We start from the raw sequence: 23,162 nt of genomic DNA on the forward strand, positions 1-23,162 counted from the left end.
AGACAAAAATCCCTGTAAGTGTTCATTCCATTCACTCCCCAATAGTGCCTTCCCTAGGTTACTTTAAGAGCCTTAATTTCCTCCTCTTTCAGATGTTTACAGTGATAATCTGTGGGATTGGGGTTAAGATCAAGGAAGCTAATGCATGTGAGTTTTTAAAAACACAAAGTTCTAGGTAAACAGGTAATGTTCTTCTTCATTCCCATAGTCCCTTTTTATTGGTTCTATTTCCTAGTTCAAAACCAATTAACATATCTAAATGATTTTTACATGTTAATTTGGCTTAGAAAGACCAGATGGTGTCTTAGTAAATTAATAGATAAGTTAAACAATCAGCCTTACCTGTCTATCATGACAGAATACATATTTGGACCAGACCTTCAGCTGCTCTCTGCAGTTACAGCACCCATACCACTTAACTGTCTGTTGGCGCTGTCAGAGTGACCCTAGGCCCCAGCCCACACTTTTTAAATTAAACTGAGGGATAGACTGCAGAGAGGGGAGCTGAATTCTAGTTAATGCATTACTGTTGAGTCTAAAAAGGCATTTTGAGATTCTCTGTAGCACTCAAGAGCTGTTAAGTCAATTGGGGTTATGGTGCCTCATCTATCTTGGGCCTTTATTGCTACAAGATCGCCAATGCAGGATGAGTACCTATTTCAGAATGGGGCATTGAACTATCTGTTCTTTCAAAACAATTGAGAAGTAGGGCTTGACTAACTTTATGTATTATTGCCGTGCAATCTTGTCTCTTTCCCAAATCAATGGCCTAGTATTGATTTCTTTGCTTGTAATGATGCAGAAGCAATCTCTAAAGAACAGGTGGCGAGTGGTTATATACTGGGAGTTGTTGGCAGGTTTGGGAAAGGATGTTTTACACTAAATGGTGAATACAAATGTCTATTTGGAGACCCTCTGGGTGTTTGTAGAAGTACCCAATTGATTGTGCAACCTTAGAGGAGTAAACTACCAGGACACTGTGAACCCTACCTTTGCAGATGTAAGCAAAAGGGAACAGCAGTTGGCTCACACAAACAAGTTTTTACTGTTTGTTTTCTTAAAATATCCCTTCCCATACTAATGGAATATAGAGTAGGCTAACAGGTGTGATTGTCTCTTGAAGAGACTAAAAGGTCTTTAAAATGTTGCAGAAGGAAATCAGTGCTAGAATTTAGCAATGTGAACGCCAAAGGATAATGCCCCCTTAATTGCCAAGTCTGTTGCAGTGATTGAGTACTAAGATCGTTACTTTGGGTGTTGTCTTAGTTTGCTCAGGCTGCTCTAACAAAATATCATAGATTGGGTGGCTTAAACAATAGACATTAATTTTGTCACAGTTCTGAAGACTAGAAAGTCCAAGATAAAGGTTCTGGCTGATAAAATTTCTAGTGAGAACTCTCTAGACTATAGATGGCTGCCTTCTCCCTGTGTCTTTAACATGGCCAAGGGGGGCAATAGAGGCTCTCTATTGTCTCTTCTTATACGGATACTAATCCATATCAAGGCTCCTCCTCTATGACCATTTCACCTTAATTACCTCTTTGTAGGCCCTATCTCTAGATATGGTTTAATTGGGGGTTAAATTGTATAATCCAGGACTCAATTTCCAATGGGAGGGGGGCATACTTCCCACATAGCACCAAGCAATTCTTGGATACCAAAAAGTTATCCTGCAATTCAACTCAATTCAACTTATCTACCTCAAGATGGCACCATATTTCACAGGTCAAGGGTTCAATCTACCTGTCCCGCTCCACGAACATCAGATACCCGTCACAAGCCCAGGTTGTTGCCTGTGCTTCTGACCAGCGGGCTGTAAATTGGAGGTCCCCACAAACCCCTGCTTGGGTTCAAATAATTTGCTAGATCAGCTCACAGAGAAACATCTTACTTAATAGATCATTAGTTTATTAGAAAAGAATATAACTGGGGCCCCTGGGTGGCTCAGTGGGTTAAGCCTCTGCCTTCGGCTCAGATCATGATCTCAGCGTCCTGAGATCAAGCCCCACATCGGGCTCTCTGCTCAGCAAGGAGCCTGCTTCCCCCTCTCCCTCTGCCTGTCTCTCTGCCTTCTTGTGATCTCTGTCAAATAAATAAATAAAATCTTAAAAGAAAAGAAAGAAAGAAAAGGATAGAACTCAAAAACAGCCAGATAGAGGAGATGCATAGAACAAGGTATGAAGAAAGGGTACAGAACTTCTCTGTGCACCACACCCCCCAAATCTCCATGTGTTCACCAGATTGGAAGCTCTTCAAATTCTATCCTTTTGGGGGTTTGTGGCGACTTCATGATTGATGAAATCATTGGTGATTGGCTATTGATTCAACTTTTAGGCATTCTTCCTTTCCAGAGGAGGTTGGAAGTCCCACAAATTGGCTGCAAATTCCAATGCTTCAATCATGTGCGTGGTTGGTTCCCCTGGCAACCAGCCCCATCCTAAGTGGGATCCAAAAATCACTTTATTAACATAACAAGAGACACCTTTGTCACTCTCAATACTTATGAAATTCCAAGGGTTTGGGTTGCTGTGAGTCAGGAACCAAGAATGAAGACCAAATATATTGGAGAAATATATATATATATTAACCTTGTCTTATAAATCAGACTATCTCAGGGGTTAGCACTTCAACATATGAATTTTCAGGACTCAGAATTCAGTCTGTAGCATTCTGCTCCTTACTCCCCCAAATTCATGTTCTTATCACATGCAAAATATATTCAGTTCATCCAATAGGCACAAAGGTCTTAAATCATCTCAGCATCAACTCTAAAGTCTACAGTCCAGAGTCTTATCTAAATATAACTTAAATCAGGCATGGGTGTAACTCAGGGTCTGATTCATTCTGAAGCAGATTTCCTCTCTAGGTTATGACCCTATGAAACTAGACAAGTTATGTGCTTCCAAAATACAGTGGCGGCCCAAAAAAATGAAAACACTAATTTGAAAAGATCTGTGTACCCCTGTATTTACTGCAATAGTCAAGATATGGGAAGAACCCAAGTGTCTATCAATAGATGAATGGATAAAGAAGATGTATATATGCACGAATGGAATATAATGAAATATTATTCAGCCTAGAAAAGAATGAGATCTTAACATTTTGTAAAACATGGATAGACCTAGAGGGTATAACGCTAAATGAAATAAGTCAGACAAAGATAAATATCATAGGATTTCACTCATATGTGGAATTTAAAATCAAAACAAACGAACAAATGATAAAAGAGACCCCCCAAAAAAAAAAATTCTCTTAAAGACAGAGAATGAACTGGTAGTTGCCAGAGGGGAGCTTCATGGGGAGTTGGGTGAAATAGATGAGGGGAATTAAGAGTGTACTTGTAGTGATGAGCACTGAGTAATACATAGAACTGTTGAATCATTATATTGTACACCTGAAACTAATATAACACTATGTTAATTATATTTCAATTTTTAAAAAATGCAACGATGCAATAAGATAGTCCCATTCTGAAAGGGAAAAATCAGAAGGAAGGAAGGGGTGATGGATCCCAAGCAAGTCCAAAACCTAGGAAGATAAATTCCATTAGATACGAAGGCTCATAAATAATCCTCTTTGATTCAGCACTCTACTCTCCAGGCCCACTGGGGTGGCAGCATCACTCCCATGGCTCTAAACACCCTGCTCCTTTGGTTCTTGGTAAGGGCCCTGCTTACACGGCCCTCTGTGAGGGACCATCTACATGGCTCCCTGCTAAGGTAGCCTACTACTGAGGTGCTGGTCATCCTGGCTTTCCAAATCTGGAGAGGTAGCCCTACCCTTTGAAACCCAAGAGGAAACAGCCTTATCTCTTAGGTTTGTGATGGGAGTAATAAGCCCTGACAAACTCTGAAACATCCTCAGGGTCATTCTTCCCTTTCCTTAAAGAATAATGCCCTTTCACAGCTGAATAGCTCTGTGGACCAGTCCTGTCGAATCCAAGAAGTCCAACAGCTTTCCTTCATTCCATCCTGCTTTCTTTTTCCCTTTAGCTCAAACTGGCAGTGTCTTTGCTGGGAGAATCCTCTTCTATTTCTGGCTTCTCCTGAGATGACTGATTAAGGTCATGAGTCACACCCCTGATCTCTTTAGACAAATGCCTGTTCAACCCGCTATTAGAATTCTTTTTAGAACGAACTTATTGTTTGTTGCAGTATGGATAGGCTTAGAATTTTCCAGATCTTCAAGTCTTGGTTCCTTTTTGCTTAACAATTCCTTCTTCAATTTCTGTCTCCCCTTTTGCATGTATACTATAAGCAGTTGGGAGGAAACAAGCTGCTCCTTCACTACTCTGTTTAGAAATCTCTCTGCTAAATACACAATTACATTACTCACAAGTTCTGCATTCCATAAAATACTAGAACAAGTTAGCCAAGTTCTTTGTCATTTGTTTTTTATCGCTTCTCTTATTTTCTAATAACATGTTCCTCATTTCTGTCTGATTCATCACCAGAATAACCCTTAATGTTCATATTTTGCAATAGTCTATTCATGATTATCTAAGCTTTTTCTGTCGTGGATCTCAAAACTCTTCCAGCTTCTATCCAATTCCAAAGCTGCTTCTACATTTGTGGGTATTTGTTACAGTAGTACTCCACTTCTTAGGACCCAAATCTTAGTCTGCTCAAGCTGCCATAACAAAACACCGCAGACTGATTGGATGGCTGGACAGCAGAAATGTCCATTCTCCCAGTTCTGGAGACTAGAGGGCTCTCCTCCTGGCTTGTAGACAGCTGCCCTCTCACTGTGTCTTATGTTGGGGGTGAGAGCGAGGGAAAGAGTACAGTGCATTTAGGGGTTAGGGCTTCAACATACAAATGTAGGGAGGACACAGTTCAGTCCATAGCATTATTCTGGTTTTCATTCAACAGCTTTAGTAGTTCTATTGATCTTAAACTAAAAGATATCACAACACATAATAAAGAAGAGTTAATTTAGAGTAAGCTGACACGGGTCCAAATTCTGAATCAGTCTCTGTGTATCTCCAGATAAGTCATGTAACCTCTCTTGGTTACCATATGAATGGATACTAACTGCTCTACTTACCTCATAATAAGATTGTTATAACGCACATGTGTTAATGTGGTGAAACTCCTTTCTAAACTGTAAAGTACATATAAAATTATGCATTATTCTTATTAACAGTAATGGAAAATTACTGCTCAACTTTTTTTTAGATCACTCATTATTCTTTAATATTGGGTACTGGTCTGAGTGTATCTAGATAGGTTCTGTACTTACATGCTTTCTTTCTCATTACTTGAAAGATGTAAACATTTCTCCTTAAAATCATGAGAGAAAGCTACTAAATGCTAGCATCCTCAAGAATATTAGCACTGCCCCAAATTGGTAACAAACCGAGAGTCTGATATTAAGGAAAAATTTAATAAATTATAGTAATGTCCAATGGAATGTCTGTGGCCATTAAATAGTAATTGTGAAGACCCTATAAAATCGTGGAAAACATTTTTTGGTAAAACATCACATGAAAGTAGCAGAATACCAAATAGTATGATCGTAACTTTTTAAAAATTCACGTACAAAATGGTAATATGCAATTAATGGCTATGTTAGAGTAGTGATAATTATAGGTGATTTTAATTTTGTTTTCTTAAATATAGTCATAATGGTTTTTTTTTTTTATTTTAAAAAAAACAGTGACTTGAAGATTTTAGATCATTTGACACTGAGCTCCTTGAAGGCAGGTATCCTTGGTTATTGATCCCTGTAGTTTCATCCTCTAGCACGAATTATAAATACTCCTATTCCATGCTACGCAGCCTTGCACACACTGGTTCCTCTCTCTGGACTGCGCTTCTGGGAAGAGCACAGTCACATCCAGGTGACCTATTTCAGTACCGCCTGAGGGTCCTCAGTGGAAACATACTTTCCTCTGCCGCATCCCATACCTACAAAATCAGAGTCTCTGGCAGTGAGGCCTGGGAAACTGCATTGTTAGCAAACACTCTGGGTGGTTCCTGCACAGAATTTAAGGACTGTCAACATAGGATTTGGGCTTTTAAGTCAGACAGACCCGGGTTTAAATTTGTACTTCAGCAATTTAGTAGCTATGATAATTTGGTCCAGTTACATGCCTTTTCTACACCCAGTATCTTTATCTGTAAAATGGAGAAAATACATCATTCTTAAAGCCATTGTGAAAAATCACAGGAGTCTGTATGTACATAGTGATTGATGTATATAGTGCTCTTAGCATGCTTTGGCACAAAAAAAGCATTCAGTAAATGGTACCTATTTATTCCTCCACGCTCTTCTCCTGTACCTTAGAAAACTCCTGTTTTCTTAAAGAACCCAGCTCTGTGAATTTTCTTCTCTGATGTTCTGAGAACATGTTGACAGCTCCTCTCTGTGTACCCACTCTATGCTTAGTGGATTTCTCTATCATTGCACGATCATGCTACAGTTTTATGATTCTACAGCAGTACTATTATACAGTTAAAGTCACATGCCTTCCTTCCCCACTGTTACACCTGAGCTTTCCCATGGCAGGGACCATAGTTTATTAATGCTTGTATCCTTGTTACCCTGTTGATTTAATATATTTAGCATCAGATAGCAATATATACTATCCAAAATAGTACTGTGTACATAATGGGCATTCAGTAAGTATTTCTTGACCTTTCAGAAAACATTTACTGTTGAAAAAATTATGATATCTGTGTGGGTTTACAGAAATACATCTGAATAAAACAAAACCTCACCCTCAAGAAGCTTATATTCCAATGGGGGTGTGGGACAAAGGCATAAATTACTCTTAAACAAGACATTATAATGAAGGGTTCAGAGTGGTATGTGGAAAGGTGAAGGTGAATGACAACTAATGAATGAAAGAAATCATTGTTAACACTATCTCGGGACCAAACACTTCACTCTGTTTGTAATGAATGAGTGCCTGAAGAGAATATTGAAAAATTTGGCTATGGAAAGATCTGGAACCACATTTAGAGATTTGAAAGATGAGTTCAAGAAGTTAAACTTTAGTTTGTGTTTTATGGGAAACTACTAAGGATTTTTAAAGAGAGAGATAACATAAGATCAATTAATTTGGAAGAAAACTGGTGAAATGATTTTAGAGGAAAACTATAATGGGAAGAGTCCAGAAGAGAAACCAGTCGTGATGCTACTGCAGTAGTCCGGGTAGATACCCGAACAGTGGGAAAGAAGGGGCAGGTGGTCAAAGAGCTGAAACAAGTGGTAGACCATGTCTGGTGAGAGGCTGGATTTAGGATGAAAGACCACCCCAGGAGGAGAGTCTACAAAATCAGGAAAAGGCCTACTCATCTAAGTGACCCAAAGCAGGAACAGAGGGCAAGGACCCACAGATCAGAGAATGCAGGATTGCAGAAAATTTGAGCAGAATAAGGAGAAGGCAGGAGTTCAGTCTCTAGTAAATCTCAAGAAAATGCAGTCTTGGTAACAGTGGGAGCAGACACCAGATGCAGCCAGTTAGAGTGTATGGAACAGGGAGGCTGTCGGTGTGGTGAGCACAGCCTACTTTTGAGTTTTGGTGAAGGAAAGGCCAAATTGATGCCCAAACAATATTTAACCTTCAACTTCTGTTTCTGTCTCATTCATGTCTCCTTTTATCCCCTCATCACTTGGGAAGCCACTACCCTACAGATCAGACCTGTCTCTGAGCTACGTTTAGGCTGGCCTCCAACCCTTAACTTCCCTGCTCTCTAAATAAAACGTACCACAAATTTAAGCATGAACTTGAAACTTCCGTGTTCTGAATAAAGTCTACCTTGCTTTTGCCTCCTTTCAAAGAATCTGGGTAGCCACTGACCAAACATGTAGAGTAGACTCTACAAAGTAGACTCAAGAAAACTTTAGAAGAGCAGCATTCATCATTCATCATCATATACAGGAGGAAACTGAGGCCAGAGAGGAATAATTAGCTTTGCAAAGGGTCACCTACTTCATGGCAGGCTGCCCCTTAACCTCCTGCATGGAACCTGTCCTATTATCTCATACCTGAGCAGTGGATAGCCCTGCCACACCTCAGTGTTGTCCCCGAATGGACAAGTGACAATGTTTGCCTACTAGCAGAGTGGCCAGTTGGTAAAGTTATGACTCAGTCTCAATGGGGCATTCTTTATCACTGCTTTTATGGGATCATTTTATAATAAATGCTGCTATGTGAGACCACAGAAGGAATTTGGATGAAATTACTATGGGGAAGATGACAAAAATCTCACACAAGCAAAAAGTATAAATTCCTGCCTTATTTGTCCGAGAGTCCCAAATTTGGGGTAGTATTTATCTTCTTGTTTTGAAGGAGTCCAGGTCTTTGTTCTCAAGGCAGGAGCTCAGAGAGCTTAGGGAAGATGTGCACGTCCCTGGTACAATAGTGGGCTGTTTCCTTTCTTCCACCTATGTCAAGAAGCTTATAGTAAGTAGAGATGAACTGCGGACACCACCATCTTTTATTGCAATTGACCTGAGTCTTTGTTTATCTCATTTGGGTGGATGCTGAGAAAGCAAGACACTAAATGAAAACGCATTGACAGGAATAACTGATTGGTAAGAGTTTATAACTAGTTCAGACTATCGACACAGGCAATTAATTACTGGCTTAGTAATAAGGAAAAAATTATAGAGGGGGAAACCACTTCCACTTTCATAATTCAGTACAAATATGTTCCAATATTGAAACTTCACAGAAAGCCATGGGTCTGTACAAGTATGTAGCCATCATAGGTCAGTGTCCACTTCATGAATGAATGCGGCTGAGTGCGGACAAAAGTTCCTAAGAGTGTCAACTGGGAATTGGTTTAGGAAGGAAGGGGTTTGGGTACTCACATAAATCTGGAATCAAAATGAATAGTCTAGTGGGAAAAGGAAGACATGGCTTTCACAAACAAGGTGAGAAAACCTCGTTGGGAGTTATATATTAGGATTCAAGTTAATTGAACTCCTAATCTGTGCTTGAGATGGTTATTGAACTCCGCTGTACCTCAGTTTCTCTAAGGTGAACATTCTGGGCATCATTCTGTCAGCCCAAATTACTAGCTCACAAACACAAGTGATTTTCTTTTCATCCACATGCTGAGTGGGAGCATGAAAAGATTTAATGGGTACAAGCTACAAATAAGATAGTAAAATCTTATACAGTTGCCTTTTTTAATTTCTCTCTAGACTCCAAAATGGGTTTCTTGGGCATATGAACATTTTTGCAGCAGTTCAAGCTATAAATTCCCTGGCCTACCTGACAGAGCTCCTGGCAAATTCCTAGAGCATGGAGTTTTGAGTACCTGGGGCCCAGGTGGCATTTATGTATTAAATACTTAATCCATTTTTAATATATTGGTAACAGCATTGGATGTGTGTGGGTCTTGGCTCTGTAGCAGCAAGCAAAGCAATACTCCTAGGTTGATCAAGGAATTGAGGTCAAGGAGATCAGCCTGTGTTGCCAGAGCAAGGCTGTACCAAATACTGGCTATCTGTTTCACATTTGCAGGTTTTCATTCTGTGTGCCCTCCTGTTTGCAGATAGCTTTTGTGTAATGTGACAAAATGGCGCAGATGGTATAGTGTGTGTGATCTTTAGTGTTTCTCATTTTTGCCCCTCTACAATTCATTCCCTACAATATCCATCTGACTTAAGGCTCACCGTGGCACTGTAAAATGTGTAGAATGTGTAAAATGTGAAAATGAGATTTCCTGCTGATAAAGTGGAAGTAGGCTGTAGGCGTACGAGGCTGACTGGGCCCATTAATGGAAAATTAAAAGCAAATGTGGAATATTTTTGAAGAGTCCTATGTTTTGTAATTATTGTTTTCTTTGGGGAAAAGGAGAGGAAATTGAATGGAATGTTGCGGAACATTGTCATTTTATGTAGGTTTGTGCAGTGCAAAACCCCCAAGCCTTTAGGGCAGCCCAGATTCAGTGGACAGGCCTCATTGTTCAGGTTCTACTCATTTGTGTCATCAGGCCATGAGCATTCATTACTCAGACTAGTCTGGCATTGTCCCCTCCCCATCACCTTGCCAACCTCCATCTGTTTCATAAAAGCTGTTCATATATTCTAGCTGCTCTGAGTGAATAACCCTGTGGCTACCCCAGATCGGATGTAGCCTCCCTCAGTATTTTGTACCCACATATTGAGAGCACGCACAATGTGCCTTGCCCCATGGTAGGCTCTACCGATACAAATATCTGCTCTTAAGACAGACCCGGCAAGTGTGCTGTCTGTAATAATAGAGACGTATGCAAGAAACACAGAAGGGAGGTTTTGGGTGTTCAGTGCTTTCTCTCTTTGACAGAACTGACACGTGATAATGGTTTTGAAAGAGTAAGTAGGAATCCCTCAGGCAGATGAGGGTGTAGAGAGAACACCTGGCGGGTGGAACCTGGAGGCGGGAGCTGGCTGCTCATAGTCCAATATGGCGGAAGTGAAAGAGACATGAGAAATTAAGACTGGAAAGGGAGGCCAAACCAGGCCTTTCTCCTGGGAAGGTAGTGGGAGCCACTGGAGAGTTTAAGTGTTAGGCAAGTGGGATCCAATTTTTTTGAAAGATGGATCTGGTGTTTGAGGGGAGTCACATGAGAGGCAGGGAGACCAGTTGGACATCTTCTGTAGTACTCCATGCCAGTGATAAAGACAGCAATAGATGATGGAGACAAGAGGATAATTTGAAAGTTGTTTGGGAACAGAATCAATTAAAATTGGTGATTGGTGGGGCGCCTGGGTGGCTCAGTGGGTTAAGCCGCTGCCTTCGGCTCAGGTCATGATCTCAGGGTCCTGGGATCGAGTCCCGCATCGGGCTCTCTGCTCAGCAGGGAGCCTGCTTCCCTCTCTCTCTCTCTGCCTGCCTCTCTGTCTGCTTGTGATCTCTGTCTGTCAAATCAACAAATAAAATCTTTAAAAAAAAAAAAAATTGGTGATTGGTTAGATGTAGGGAGTGAAGATAGAAGAGAAATCCAGAGTGAATTTGATTTCTTCGCCAGCTGTTGGGACAGATAATGGCACCATTCGCCAAGAAGAGGGAGTACTGAAAGAACAGGGGTTTTGGTGGGAAGAAGAGTTTGGGTTTGGTTATGTTGAGTTTAAGGGTCTATGGGATGGGACATATGGGGCGGGAGAGGAGGGTCAAGTAGGCCATTGTAGAGATGAGTGTAAAGCTCTGAGGAGAGTCAATAATATATCAAGATGATCGAAGCTATGAGCTTGTGGAAGGGAGTGTGTCCATGAGTAAAGAGGACAGAGGGCAGACTCCCCCCACCCACCCTCCGCCAACAAACTAGCATGTCAAGGAGCCTTTGGGAGGAAGAGTCAAATAAAGGAGAAAGGATAATATCACTCCATTCGACAACTGATTTATTCCACAGCCACTTCCCTACTGTGGTGCCAGATGTCCACCTTCTCCCCCTACCTCCCCACTGTGTGGCCTTAAACTGAATATCTGTTCCACTCCCCAGTGCTGAAAGGACAGCAAGATGTATGGATGTCCTCTTTACCGGTTCCAGGCGTTGTGGGCATTCTGAGAGGGTCAGTGGTATCAGGCACATAGACTTGGTCTTCTTCCCAGCTGTTTTTAATGGGGATTTACAGTCAAAGCTCCCCACACTCTGCTTTTTAAAAGTTTGCTGTCTAGGTTGAGATTATTATTATTATAAACATAAATGCTTTATAATGGCAGATTTGACTCAAAGGTATGCAGAGCAGTTGCCATGAGCAACACAGAAAATGGGCCTCTGTATTGAAGGGAATGTTTGGAATTAAACTTTTCAGCGTGTGTGTGAGGAACAATTATCAGGCTGTTTTCCCCACGAAGATCAGGTTGTGAAAGCATTGTGTGCTTTGACCTGGGTCTGAGAAGGCCTCAGGAGAGGGCTCTGGCTCTGGAAACACTTTTTTTTTTTCTTTCCGCATTTTTTTGCATCGGTGGCTAAAGGGCTCCCCAACCCACTATATTTGGGGCTCTGGCTAGATCACTTTAGGATTTTTAACAGATGGAGAGGGCTAAGGAGCCATCAGATACTAGTTTGAATGCTCAGTTGCTGCGAATGAATAGCTTTCCTTTTCCTTCTCTCTCCTCCCTCACCCTCATTAACTCAGACAACTCCTTTCCCCACAATGTTTGTGGCAATGTTTTATCCATGGTGGTGGATGTGTAACTACCCCTGGCTGGCTGTCCCTTGTGATGGGCTTCCGGGTTCCTCCGGAGAAGTGGCTCAGAAAGGGGTGCTGTCTGGGAGGGCAAGCAGGCCAGGGTCACTGTGCCCAGCACGTGCATCTCTTCCTGTTCGCAGGAAGTACTCCTGTTGCCTGAATTTGGCATTGCCACCTTCACAGAACCAGTAACTGGTCCACAAAGACGGCCTATGGCATATTGTAGGAGAGTCAACCCTCCCCAGCCTGGTTTTGTTCTCTTGCTGCAGCTTCCAAGGAAATGACTCCCGGATGGTGATACCACAGCTCCCTCTAGTGTCGCTGTGGCTCAGGCTCTCGCGGAGTTTTTCTTCCCTTCCAGAAAGTGCAGACAGGACAGATCTGTCAAAATTGGTGGCAGGTTAAATAGGTTTTTCCATATGTAGTCAAAACAACTATGAGATGATTTTTCTCCTATTAAAAAGGAGAATCTTACATGAAGATATGGGACCATTCCAGCTCCTGTTTTGTTCCTATTTCAAAATTTAGGGAAGCTTAGAAGTCCTGTGGAAATCATTCTTCTTAGGGAGTGTAATTTCTTTGGAAATTCCTGCAGTTCAAGCCAGCTACCCTTTTAGGGAAGGAATGTAAACTCCTTTCAAGAAAGATAAGTGAAAAAGGGAGGCCCGGAAGAAGTCACTTTGCTCCCTGGTAGAGAAAATATCAGGTAAGGGAAGGAGGTCAAAACAACAACCGGCAGGAGAAACCCTGTCCATTTGTTCTGGAAAAGATGGCTTGTTTTCTGAAATAACTTTTGGACTAGAAATTTATCATCTGAAGTCAGGTCATTTCGAGTTTCCTTTTTTAAACTAAAAGAGTCGAGTTACTAATATTTGAAAAATTGCTACTGTGTGGTACATAGAATCCTATAATGTTCCTACCTAAACTAAGATCATCAGAAGCTCATAATAAAGAGTTATGAGATACTCATCATAAAAGAAACCCTATCTTGGAAATCTCCATAGGTCTGTATTTCGATTATAACTATTTTCATGCTTGTAAACCAATTAGAAACCCTAGTATGTGTGTTTCCCTCTTTTCAGACTTTTCCTATTTCCCTTTACCTTTTAAACTAAAGTGACCCATTATTCTTCAGCCTGTCTCTATATTGTAAGATGGAGAGATAAGGGAGGACCACCTCGGGCCGGCTATCCAGGCAGGCCATTTTCCTTCAGAGCATCCAGAATGGTTGAACAATTTATCATTTCTCCTTTGTAAATCACTTTGATCCTTTATCTCAAGTTGATCTGTGAAACTAAACATAAATTCTTGTTGTAGTGTCCATGTTCTTGTCTGTTCACACAGCTCTGAGGAGTCTTACGAAACCTTGTGTGTCTCTGTGTGCAGGCAGATACCACCCGAATAACACGATGTGAGGACCAGTCACAATTAGAATACCCTCTCCTCTTCCAGTGCCAAACCACAGAGTGGCAAGTTTTTTTTTCAGTGCAGCTTAGCATAGTAGAAACTACAGAGTGGTCAGACACTTCTCCCTCTCTCTCTCAGCCTTGGACTGGGTGTGTCTTAGACCAGAACATACTGCCAGTCTGGCTTGTTGCCTGAGTGGGGAGAGGGAGGTGGGCAGGATTGGGCTTTACCTCTTCCTCTCTAGCTACCTCCACCCAACCCATGGTCAGAGAGCCTCATTGCTGGGGCAGGTGGCTCTCAAAACTCAAAGAAAGATGCATTTTTCTGTTTTGCTTTTCTCTGTTTGAAAAAACATGAAGATCTATAGTGTGACATCATGTTTAATGTTTACAGGTTATAGTCTTAGTCATGTGCAATGTTATGTTTGTGTAGCTTTGAGATTTATAGGTCGACTCTACAGAGTTGATCTCATTTAATCCTCACAAGTGCCCTATGAGGTAGTAGGTTTCAGGATTTTTTGTATATTAGCCCCAGAGAAATTGGCTGAGATGCTCAAGTTTACACAGTTCATGTCAGCACTAAATCCCAAACCTGCCAAGTCCTGGGTAAGGGTCCTTTCTGGAGAGTGACTGCTAGAGTTTAAACTACAGTCTCATTCAACTCAACTCAGTGGTATTTGATTGACTTTTCAAAGACGGAGGAGTTGGAACCTTTGGACTTTCATTCCAGCCAGCGATGTGATATGGAGCAACTTATTAAAATTGAGAATGGGTTTAATGGTGCCGTGTCCTAGATCCAACTCCTATACAACTAAAAGATGACTGGTATAGGATTTTTTAAATACCTGCTGACACATAAATATGAAATATTGCCAACAGTACAGTATAGAAGGAATTCATGATGTGATTGATGAGCATATAGGAGTATATATTATTCTGCATGTACAGAGGCTTGGAGAGCTTTCCAAAGATAATATTTTCTGAAAGATATATGTTTGAACTTGAACTCAGCCTGGGGTTATCTCTCTTTCAAGACCAGAAGTTTAGTTAAAGAAAAAATGCTTGATGTGCCCTCAAATTGATGAGGTAGGTGGTATAGGATTTGAAGAGAGAAAGATTTCTGTGGTGTTGATCACTGGTGTCAAGACTCTACGTGTAATAAATATGTATAAATACAGTAAATGAGAGAAGATGTTCCTTTCCCCCAGATACGCCTTTACCTTTGGTCCAGTTGAGGGAAGGGGGCAGGGTTCTTTTTGGTTTTTTTCTTTTTTTTTTTTTCTTTTTCTTTTTTTCTCCCTGTTATCATGAGAAGTGTGCTTTTGAGTCCCCATCACCTAGTTCATATTTTTCTTAGTAGCTGTTTGAATGGAAATCAGAGCACACTCTTTCTCAGACCTGGAGACTCATCAGCACCCTCCCAAGAAAATGTTTTTAAAATAAAAACTAGAAAATCCTTTTTAAAATGTGTTTCTTTTCTGTATGACTGCAGCAAAGAGACAGCATGAACACTTCCGGGGGCATGTTGCCAGGACGCTTGGATCCCTGTAAAATCCAGCAGCACCTCCCTGCTGGAGGTAGGAAACGGGCTCCTCAGGTCCCAGCCCGTGGAGCAGCTGTCCTGACTGGCCTGTTCCAGTCTGTGAATGAGTGTTAGACACGGAGTCTTCCACTGACCGCTTCTCCACAGCCTGTCATCATAATCCATTTAGGGGTGATTTGATTTACTTTTTGCTTGTCTAGCCCTGGACGACTAGAAATGTAGTCGTTGTTTCGGTATATAGAACTCTTGGCTAATGTTTGTGATGAAAAAGCTCTTGCATGATCCATAACCACTTAATGAAATTCTTTTGGAGAGGCCTTCCTGCCTAAATATTGGCCTTTAAAAGAGGCCTGTTAAGAGAAAGCATGAAAGTCAGAGTTCTGCCATGGAAATGTTCACTGTGATCAGACCAATGATGCTCTCCAAGCTTTACCTCTACCTTGCCGGTCAACCGTGCATGCCTGTTTTGACAATGACATTCATTTACAATTAGGAACACCCACACTTCACCTGGCCAACCTTATGTTACCCTCCTGACCAGTAATAAAATAAGGTATCCTGGCTCAATTTATAGAGCTGTTGTTTAAGTCTGGGCTGTAAGCCTCTACAGAAAGTAGGTAAAAAATTATTCTTGATTGTTCTGTTTTCTAGATGACATACAAGGTGTAGTAGAAAAAGCAAGCTTTGGTGTTAGGCTTGGGTTTGCAAGCTGGTAGCCCTGGGCTTTCTTCTTTTTTCTCTTTCTTTCTTTCTTTCTATTTTAATTCTTAAATCTTCAGCCTACTTCGAAGGGTTAGTGTAAGGACTAGAGATAATATACATGAAGTACTCAGCGTGTCGATAGCCATGGGAAATGGCTCCTGCCATTATTACTGTTACTAGGCACAGGACTACCAAGACCCTTCCTGAAGACTTCACTGTAACACGGCCTGTTCCTAACCAGTCACCTCCCCGTTACTCTTCCTTTACACCTCGAAGCCTGGTTATGAAAGGGTGTGTTTTACATTGTGTCATTTGCGTTCTTCTTTCAGATCTGTAAGAGCAAAGCGAAAGAGTCGCAGCAGTACTATCACAGCTTGGCTGTCCGGCAGAGTCTGGCTGTCCATTTCAACATCCAGCAGGACTGTGGTCATTTCCTTGCAGAAGTCCCTAATCGTCTGCTTCCCTGGGATGATCCTGATGCCCCTGAAGAGGAAGAGGATGAAATGGAAGAAGCTGAAGAAGAGGTGAAAGGAGAAACTGATGGGAAAAGCCCGGAGCCCTGCTCTGAAACAGAGCCATCCCAGAAAGCAAGCCAGGGGCTCATCAGCAGGAAGCAGAGAAGCCACGTGGTGGTCATCACCAGAGAGGTTCCCTATCTCACGGTGGCTGATTTTGTGCGGGACTCTCTGGGCCAGCACGGGAAGAGCCCGGACCTGTATGAGAGGCAAGTGTGTCTGCTGCTCTTACAGCTGTGCTCTGGCCTGGAGCACCTCAAGCCCTACCACGTCACTCACTGCGATCTTCGTCTGGAGAACCTGCTGCTCGTCCACTACCAGCCAGGGGGGACCAGCCAGGGCCTGGGGCCCGCGGAGGCCAGCCCCACCTCATCTTGTTCCACCAGGCTCATCGTAAGCAACTTCTCTCAAGCCAAGCAAAAGAGCCATCTGGTGGACCCCGAGATCCTCCGCGACCAGTCCCGCCTCGCTCCGGAGATCATAACAGCCACCCAGTATAAAAAGTGTGATGAGTTCCAGACGGGCATCCTCATCTATGAGATGCTGCACCTGCCCAACCCGTTCGATGAGAACCCGGAGCTGAAGGAGAAAGAATACACTCGGGCAGACCTGCCTCGTATCCCACTCCGCTCCCCCTATTCCCGGGGCCTGCAGCAGCTGGCCAGCTGCCTTCTCAACCCCAACCCTTCTGAGCGGATCCTCATTTCAGACGCCAAAGGCATCCTCCAGTGTCTGCTGTGGGGCCCCCGGGAAGATCTCTTCCAGACTCTCACCATCTCTCCCAGCCCCGCGCAGAGGAGCGCCCTGCTCCAGAACTGGCTAGACATCAAGCGAACACTGCTCATGATCAAGTTTGCTGAGAAGTCCCTGGACAGGGAAGGTGGGGTCAGCCTGGAGGACTGGCTCTGTGCTCAGTATCTGGCTTTTGCCACTCCAGATTCCCTCGGCTGTATTGTGAAGACCCTGCAACACCGCTAGTCTGTCCTGGTTGCTACTTTTCTTTCATTCCCACCTTCCAGTCACCTGTGCACTCCCCATTCCCAGTGCCCCCACGGAATTCAAAGAAAGAAGAGAGACCAACCTTCCATCCCTGTCCAGAAAAAAATGAGTGCCCTCCGAAGGCTCATTCACGGCTCCACACCGAGTGCAAAGCTCGGTCTGTCTTCGCTGTACGGTTGTGCAGTTCCCTTCCATCAGAACACCTTTCACCCTAATTGTCCCCAAATGCAGGAAGAAAATGAACATGTCCATCCCAGAAGGGACAGCTCTTTTGGTATGAACTCAGTGATCTGTGTCCAACTCCTCCATGATTCTGAGTATCACCTATCTTTTTAACTCCAAGTATTTATTCTCACTAGCAATAGACAGATTTGACCAGTCTTACCATCATCCACTAAGCTCTCACAACAGACTTCTTTTTATGTCTTTAAAGGATCAATCACTGACTCTCTTACCAGGCAGAACTGCTGTCCTTAGCATCAGGCCAGTTTTGTGCCTGGGGACTCTATGCTTTGTTCCAGCAGATAGTCAAAAGGCAAGGAAAGATTTCGTCCTTTGGTCATGGACGCATTTTCCCTTGTCCCCGGTAAGTAGGTGAACTACATGGAGGACGGCCCGGCCAGTCTCTCCTCTCCTGCCACTGCCTGACTCTCCTTCACCTCAACTCTGTCCCTACTTGCCAGTAAAGTTCGGGTTTATCAGCCACTTGTGTCCCCTTCCAGAACTGACCCAAGGGGGTGTCACCGATGCCTCCACAGGGTGCATACAGTTTGGCTCTGATAAAGAGCTGGCAGGACACCCGGAGATGATTTTCCACACATGCAGTTCCCTAGGGGGCCCCCCCAGGGGTCGTTGTGCTGGCTTTGATTACTGTCAGAGCTGGCAGTGTAGACAGCCATGGCTGGTGGAGCCCAGATCCCCATGTTCCCCTGAGCGGTAATCAGCCAGCTTCCTCCTCTCAGTAGCCAGTGTTAACTAGTCTCCCAAATGCTGTAGACATCAGCTATGAAGGAAACGGCTGTCAGCTGAGCTCTGAGATCTGCTCGGAGGGTACAGCGCACTGGCAGTGAGGGCAGCCAGAGGCCAGGGAGGGGAGACGGCCACTGATGAGACTGCCGGGTCTCCTCACAACGCTGATCTTGACAGAAGAGGCTGCCTCCCAGTGGCCCCGGGAACATTGCTCCTTAGAACTCTGTGCAGTGGCCCCGGAGGATGGCTCGCAAGGATGTTGAGTGCTGAGGTTGGTGCCTGCGAGCCATGCCACACGTGGGGTGCATGCTCCTCTCCTAGGAATATATGTGCAATTTTTGTATGGTTTGTTTTTTTGTTTTTTTGTTTTTTTTTTTTAGCTGTATATTACAGTGTTTGTGTTGCAATTTTACCTGAAGCAAGTTCTACAGAAATCCTCTCCTTCCTCCCTTGGCACATACACATTTGCGCTAAGAAAATGAGGGTTCCTTCTGGGGGGCTTGGGGTGGGGGGGGACGCGGGTGTGCTTGTTTTATTCAAAACTGTGAGTATCTGTTTACTTCAACCTTGAAATCCCAAGAGTCACTCAGCTGTGTGAGTGTGCATACACGTGGGTGTGCACGTGCATGCTGGGAGCAGAGGCCGGGCCTCTGAGGGGAACGACCTGTGGCAGGGTTGAGAGATGTGTCCTCTGCGTCTCGTCGGCGAGGGAGCCCCGGGACCCCTCCCCTGCCAGCGCAGAGCTTCTGAAAGCCAAGACTGGTTGTGCAGTATTACTTAGCACATTAGTGGCCTTTTGGAAATTTCTAAACTTTTAACATTTTTAACAGCCTTTTTCATATGATTCACCTAAATCAAAGAGGATCAAGAAAGGAGAAGAATGTATTTTATTGTGATCTTCTTTGTGTGTTTTTGTTGTTGTTGTTGTTGTTGTTGTTTTTAAGAAAATGGGCCATGTGAGGCTCCCCATGGAGGATGCCCCTGTCCTCCTGGCCAGCCGTACAGGACTCCCAAGGAAGAGAACTCACTGGCCCACAAACAGCCTGGCCTCCTCTAGCCAGAGTGCAGGGCTCGACCCCTAGGAACGGCTGCCGAGCGGGCCCACCGCCGCAGGCCAGCAGTCTGCTCCGTCCGCGGGTCCCAGGGCATGGCTGCGCCTCTCCTCATGGCCTGCTGTTTCATTCACCTTAGCAGAGCCCACGTGCACATAAGTCCTTGCCTAATTATACACTGAAGTAGCAGCACCCAGACCACTGACCATGTCAGCCAGCACATTCCCTTTGCCGTCCTCCCCGCCCTCCCCCAGACGGTCCGCAGATTGATACACTTACTCAATGTCATGCTCGTGGTGCCTTGCCCATGTAAATTTGAATGTTGACTATTTAATGAGGTTTCATATTTAATGAAGAATGTTCCCTGGGCCCTCTGTTTGTTCTCTAGGTATCCTTTTTCTTTTCCTTTTTTTTTTTTTTTTTTTTCCCTGTTTGACTTGGATCCAGCCTTCTTCGTGTTAACTCTACAATATTCTAGGCATGGACACCCTCGAATACCGTTACCCTAGAGCACTGGTAAACCGAGTCCCTCCCTCGCACCAGATTTGTTCAGTACTGTTTTTATATTCAGACTTGTTAAGAGCAAAAGATGAATGCCACCTAGTCAGAGAAGGGCCTCAGGCTTCCCAGAGACAGGTGGCTAGATTAATTTTTCTCTGCAGAATATGAGGTAGAGAGGGAAAAGGGTGTTACGGGTTCGAGCAGAACAGACAAAATAACTATCTCTAGACAAGAAGTACTACATCAGATGCTCCTTGGAGTATTTTTCCAGAATAGGGAAATTTGGTCAGCTAATGTCACAAATTTTTTTTACACTCGCATTTTAATGACAGTAGGAACTTTGAATTCATTCATCAACTGGAAAGAAACCCTACCTTCGGACACAGATGGACATATATGTGTTAAGAGTTTTGCATTATGACTAGGATAGCACTTTAAGTTTTCTCAAGTCAAGTTACCGTCTTCAATATTATTTGGAAATTTTTTCTTTTCTGTTGAAGTCCGTACTACAGATTCTTCCATTTATTGAGAGTTTGAACAATTAAGCCACCTTTGGAACTTTACCTTAAGCCGTGTGAGCAGGAACAATCTCTCTGACACATTTCGGTGCTAGAGAAACAGGGAAGTGGGTGGAGTAGCCAAGACGAAGCCTGAATGTATATATAGCAGAGTGCCTTGTTCCGGTGACAAGCTAGTCTTGGAAGGAAGAGAATCCGATGTCCCACAGCGAGGACTAGGACTGTGATGCCAGCCTGAGGGAGAGCCCCTTAGGTGAATGTACACTGATGTGATGCTGAGAAGCTAACTCATGAAGAATGACCGCCGGATGGGAGAAAGGGCAGTTGAACCTATGGCGTCCACATGAGTGAATCATGAATGAGGCCTACCAACCCCCAGACGAAGTGAGAATTGGAGGCCAAGAGGACAGCAGTGGGTTTCAAGGTTTGCCCTCTGGGGATGAACTGGGTGAGGTGTAGGGAGGGCACAAGCACCCGCACCACTGACATTGAGGGGTCAAAGTAGAAGGTACCTGTGAGGATTTTAAGAGTCTGGGTAGCCTTTCATCATCAGGTCAAGTGGGGGCCAGTATTGCTTCCAGACTCAGAAGAAGGTTGTTAACATAGAAAACTCATAAGCCAAGACATCTAAACCTCTAGAAATAGTAATGATATTTCTGGGAGGAAAACTGTATTTTAAGGTTTCTAGTATTGCAAATGAAAGAACTTTGGGGCCTACTAAATAATAAGGCGTGGAAAGATTGCACTTAGCTTCCCAAATTTGAATTAAAAACTCTTCCGTTAGGGAGGTAACCTGACTTGGCTTTGCCGGTAACCTGCAAATATAATATTTTCCCCTAGATTATACTGACAGTGATCTGAAAAAAATACAGACTAGTCCCAGAAATCAGGATGTACTCAGGATACTGCACTGTAATTCCAAATGATTCTAGGTGTTTGAATGAAGTGTAGACATACTTGAAGAGGAGGGAGAGAGGGACTTGGCACCCCAGGCCAACTCTGACATGTTTTTTACTGCCCTCACTAGTTGATAAGGATTGCAAATTCTTGTCCAGCCTAACGAGTGAACAGGATGGCAGCCCACGAGACTGGGTTATTAGTTTTACCTCATTGAAGCTCATACTCTCAAAGGCCCGAAGTGCTGCGCAGAGACAAAGCCAAGTGCGGCCAGCCCCGAAGGCCAGCTGTCCGTGCTCATGGCAGTGCCGAAAGTTGGGAGTCTGTGGACCAAAAAAGATGCCATAAGGGAAGCCGGGGAGCTACAATGCAAGATCCCAGATAGTGATGATACCAAAGAAATCCAGCCTTTTTGTCCAGATGCTTTGAAGGGAAGGAGGTTGAGTTACAACAGATGCCATAGAAGGAGAGCTCACATACATTCCATGTCAAGGGATTTGGCTGATAAAATAATCCATCCTCCAAAAAAAGCACCTACTTTTTAAAAATAAGTCCATTTTGTCTATTTGGAAAAAAGATGATGGTGATGATGAAAGCCGTGGTCCCCAGTATCTGAGGAGAGGGAACTAGTCCCTCTCCCCGGGACGTGACCATGGCTGTCGCCCTGACTTCATCTTGGGAACATTGCATCCATGTGATTCTGAGAGCTGGGCAATATTTTCTCTAGGAGACTGTGGTAGTTTCAGTAGGTTTGTTTAAAGAACTCCTGGGAGGTTTCTTAACAAATCCAAGTCATTTTTATAAAGCTTCCTACAGAGGTGGTTACCACTCGTCACCATCATTTAAGATCTCCAAGTGCCCCGAATGTACAAGGTGCTACACAGCTGTTAACATCCCTTCTCCGTAGCTGTTTAAAATTAGAGTAGGTTTTGCATCAGCCACTGTTAGAAGCTGCCCCACCCAAGTGGGCTGCCCCAGCATTCCCATCATCCCATCACATGCTTCCCCCTCCAGAGAGCCTCTGGGCTTAATCCAACTTCTCACCTCTAACCCATCCTACTCACCCCCATGCTTTTTTTTTAAAAAGAAAGTTTCAGGGAATCAAAAGAGGTCGGAAATTTTTTAACCTAGCAGAAGTATAGAGTCATATATTTTGCTACGACTATTATTGTATTATGGAGAATCCACTTTGCCCGTCTAGTGTGTGGAAAGCGTGTGTGTGTTTGCACTCACGATAATTTGAATGTTGAACAGCCCTATATGGCTTCAGGGTAGCATTTTTAAGGAGAAACCACACTGCTTCAGGAAACCTGCTCCAAGTGCTACTCGGTTATCCCTTCCCTTGCCAGTTTTTTAAAGAGTTATGTGTGAACACACTGGGGTGGGATTTTCTGTTGATACGCAGGGCATTTTGGCATGAGATCAGGGCAGAAGCAAGATGTCATCCTTGTCAGTATTTGAACCATGGCAGTCCTCACTGCAGTCTCTCCTTAGTTCCCCACGACTCTGCCCACTCCCTATAGTGGAAAATCTTATTTCTCTTGCTCTTTACTGGAGCTTCAACCCTCTACATATTTTAGAGTTGTATAAATCTACCCATGTAAGGTCCCCTCTGTCACCAGGTGGTGCCGCCCCTTGGTTTGCTGTGGTACTTTGCTGTGTTCTCTGTGGCATCATGTTACTGTGTAAATAAAATTGTTTTAATATACACTAAAAACGAGACGGGCGTTTGTTTTCTCAGGGACCCTCCCATACTGACACACGGGGGAGGGTTTGCTTGCAGAAGCGGTTGGTTTTCCCCCAAGCGTTCATGCCCTCTTGGCTCTTTGCTCCCCGCTGACCTGGACGGTATTTCCTGTTCATTCCCTCCCAGACCTGAGAAAACTAGCCCCAGAAGACAAAGGCGGCCTTCTGCTTTGCCTAGC

At 43.6% G+C, this 23,162-nt stretch overlaps 1 protein-coding gene across 5 annotated transcripts in view; it reads left to right on the forward strand.

The window, feature by feature from the left end:
* The window catches only part of PEAK1 (pseudopodium enriched atypical kinase 1), a 305,386-nt gene extending 282,432 nt beyond the window's left edge, over nt 1–22,954 (forward strand). For all 5 annotated transcript variants that reach the window (XM_082735956.1, XM_082735954.1, XM_082735957.1 and 2 more), the window contains one exon: nt 16,116–22,954. In XM_082735956.1, coding sequence (XP_082592082.1) covers nt 16,116–17,279 — 1,164 coding nt within the window. In that variant the 3' untranslated portion in view covers nt 17,280–22,954. The remainder of the gene's footprint in view (nt 1–16,115) is intronic.
* Nucleotides 22,955–23,162: the final 208 nt, after the last annotated feature.

This window comes from Mustela nivalis (assembly GCF_964662115.1).
Source record: "Mustela nivalis genome assembly, chromosome: 6".
NCBI classification, from domain to species: Eukaryota; Metazoa; Chordata; class Mammalia; order Carnivora; family Mustelidae; genus Mustela; species Mustela nivalis.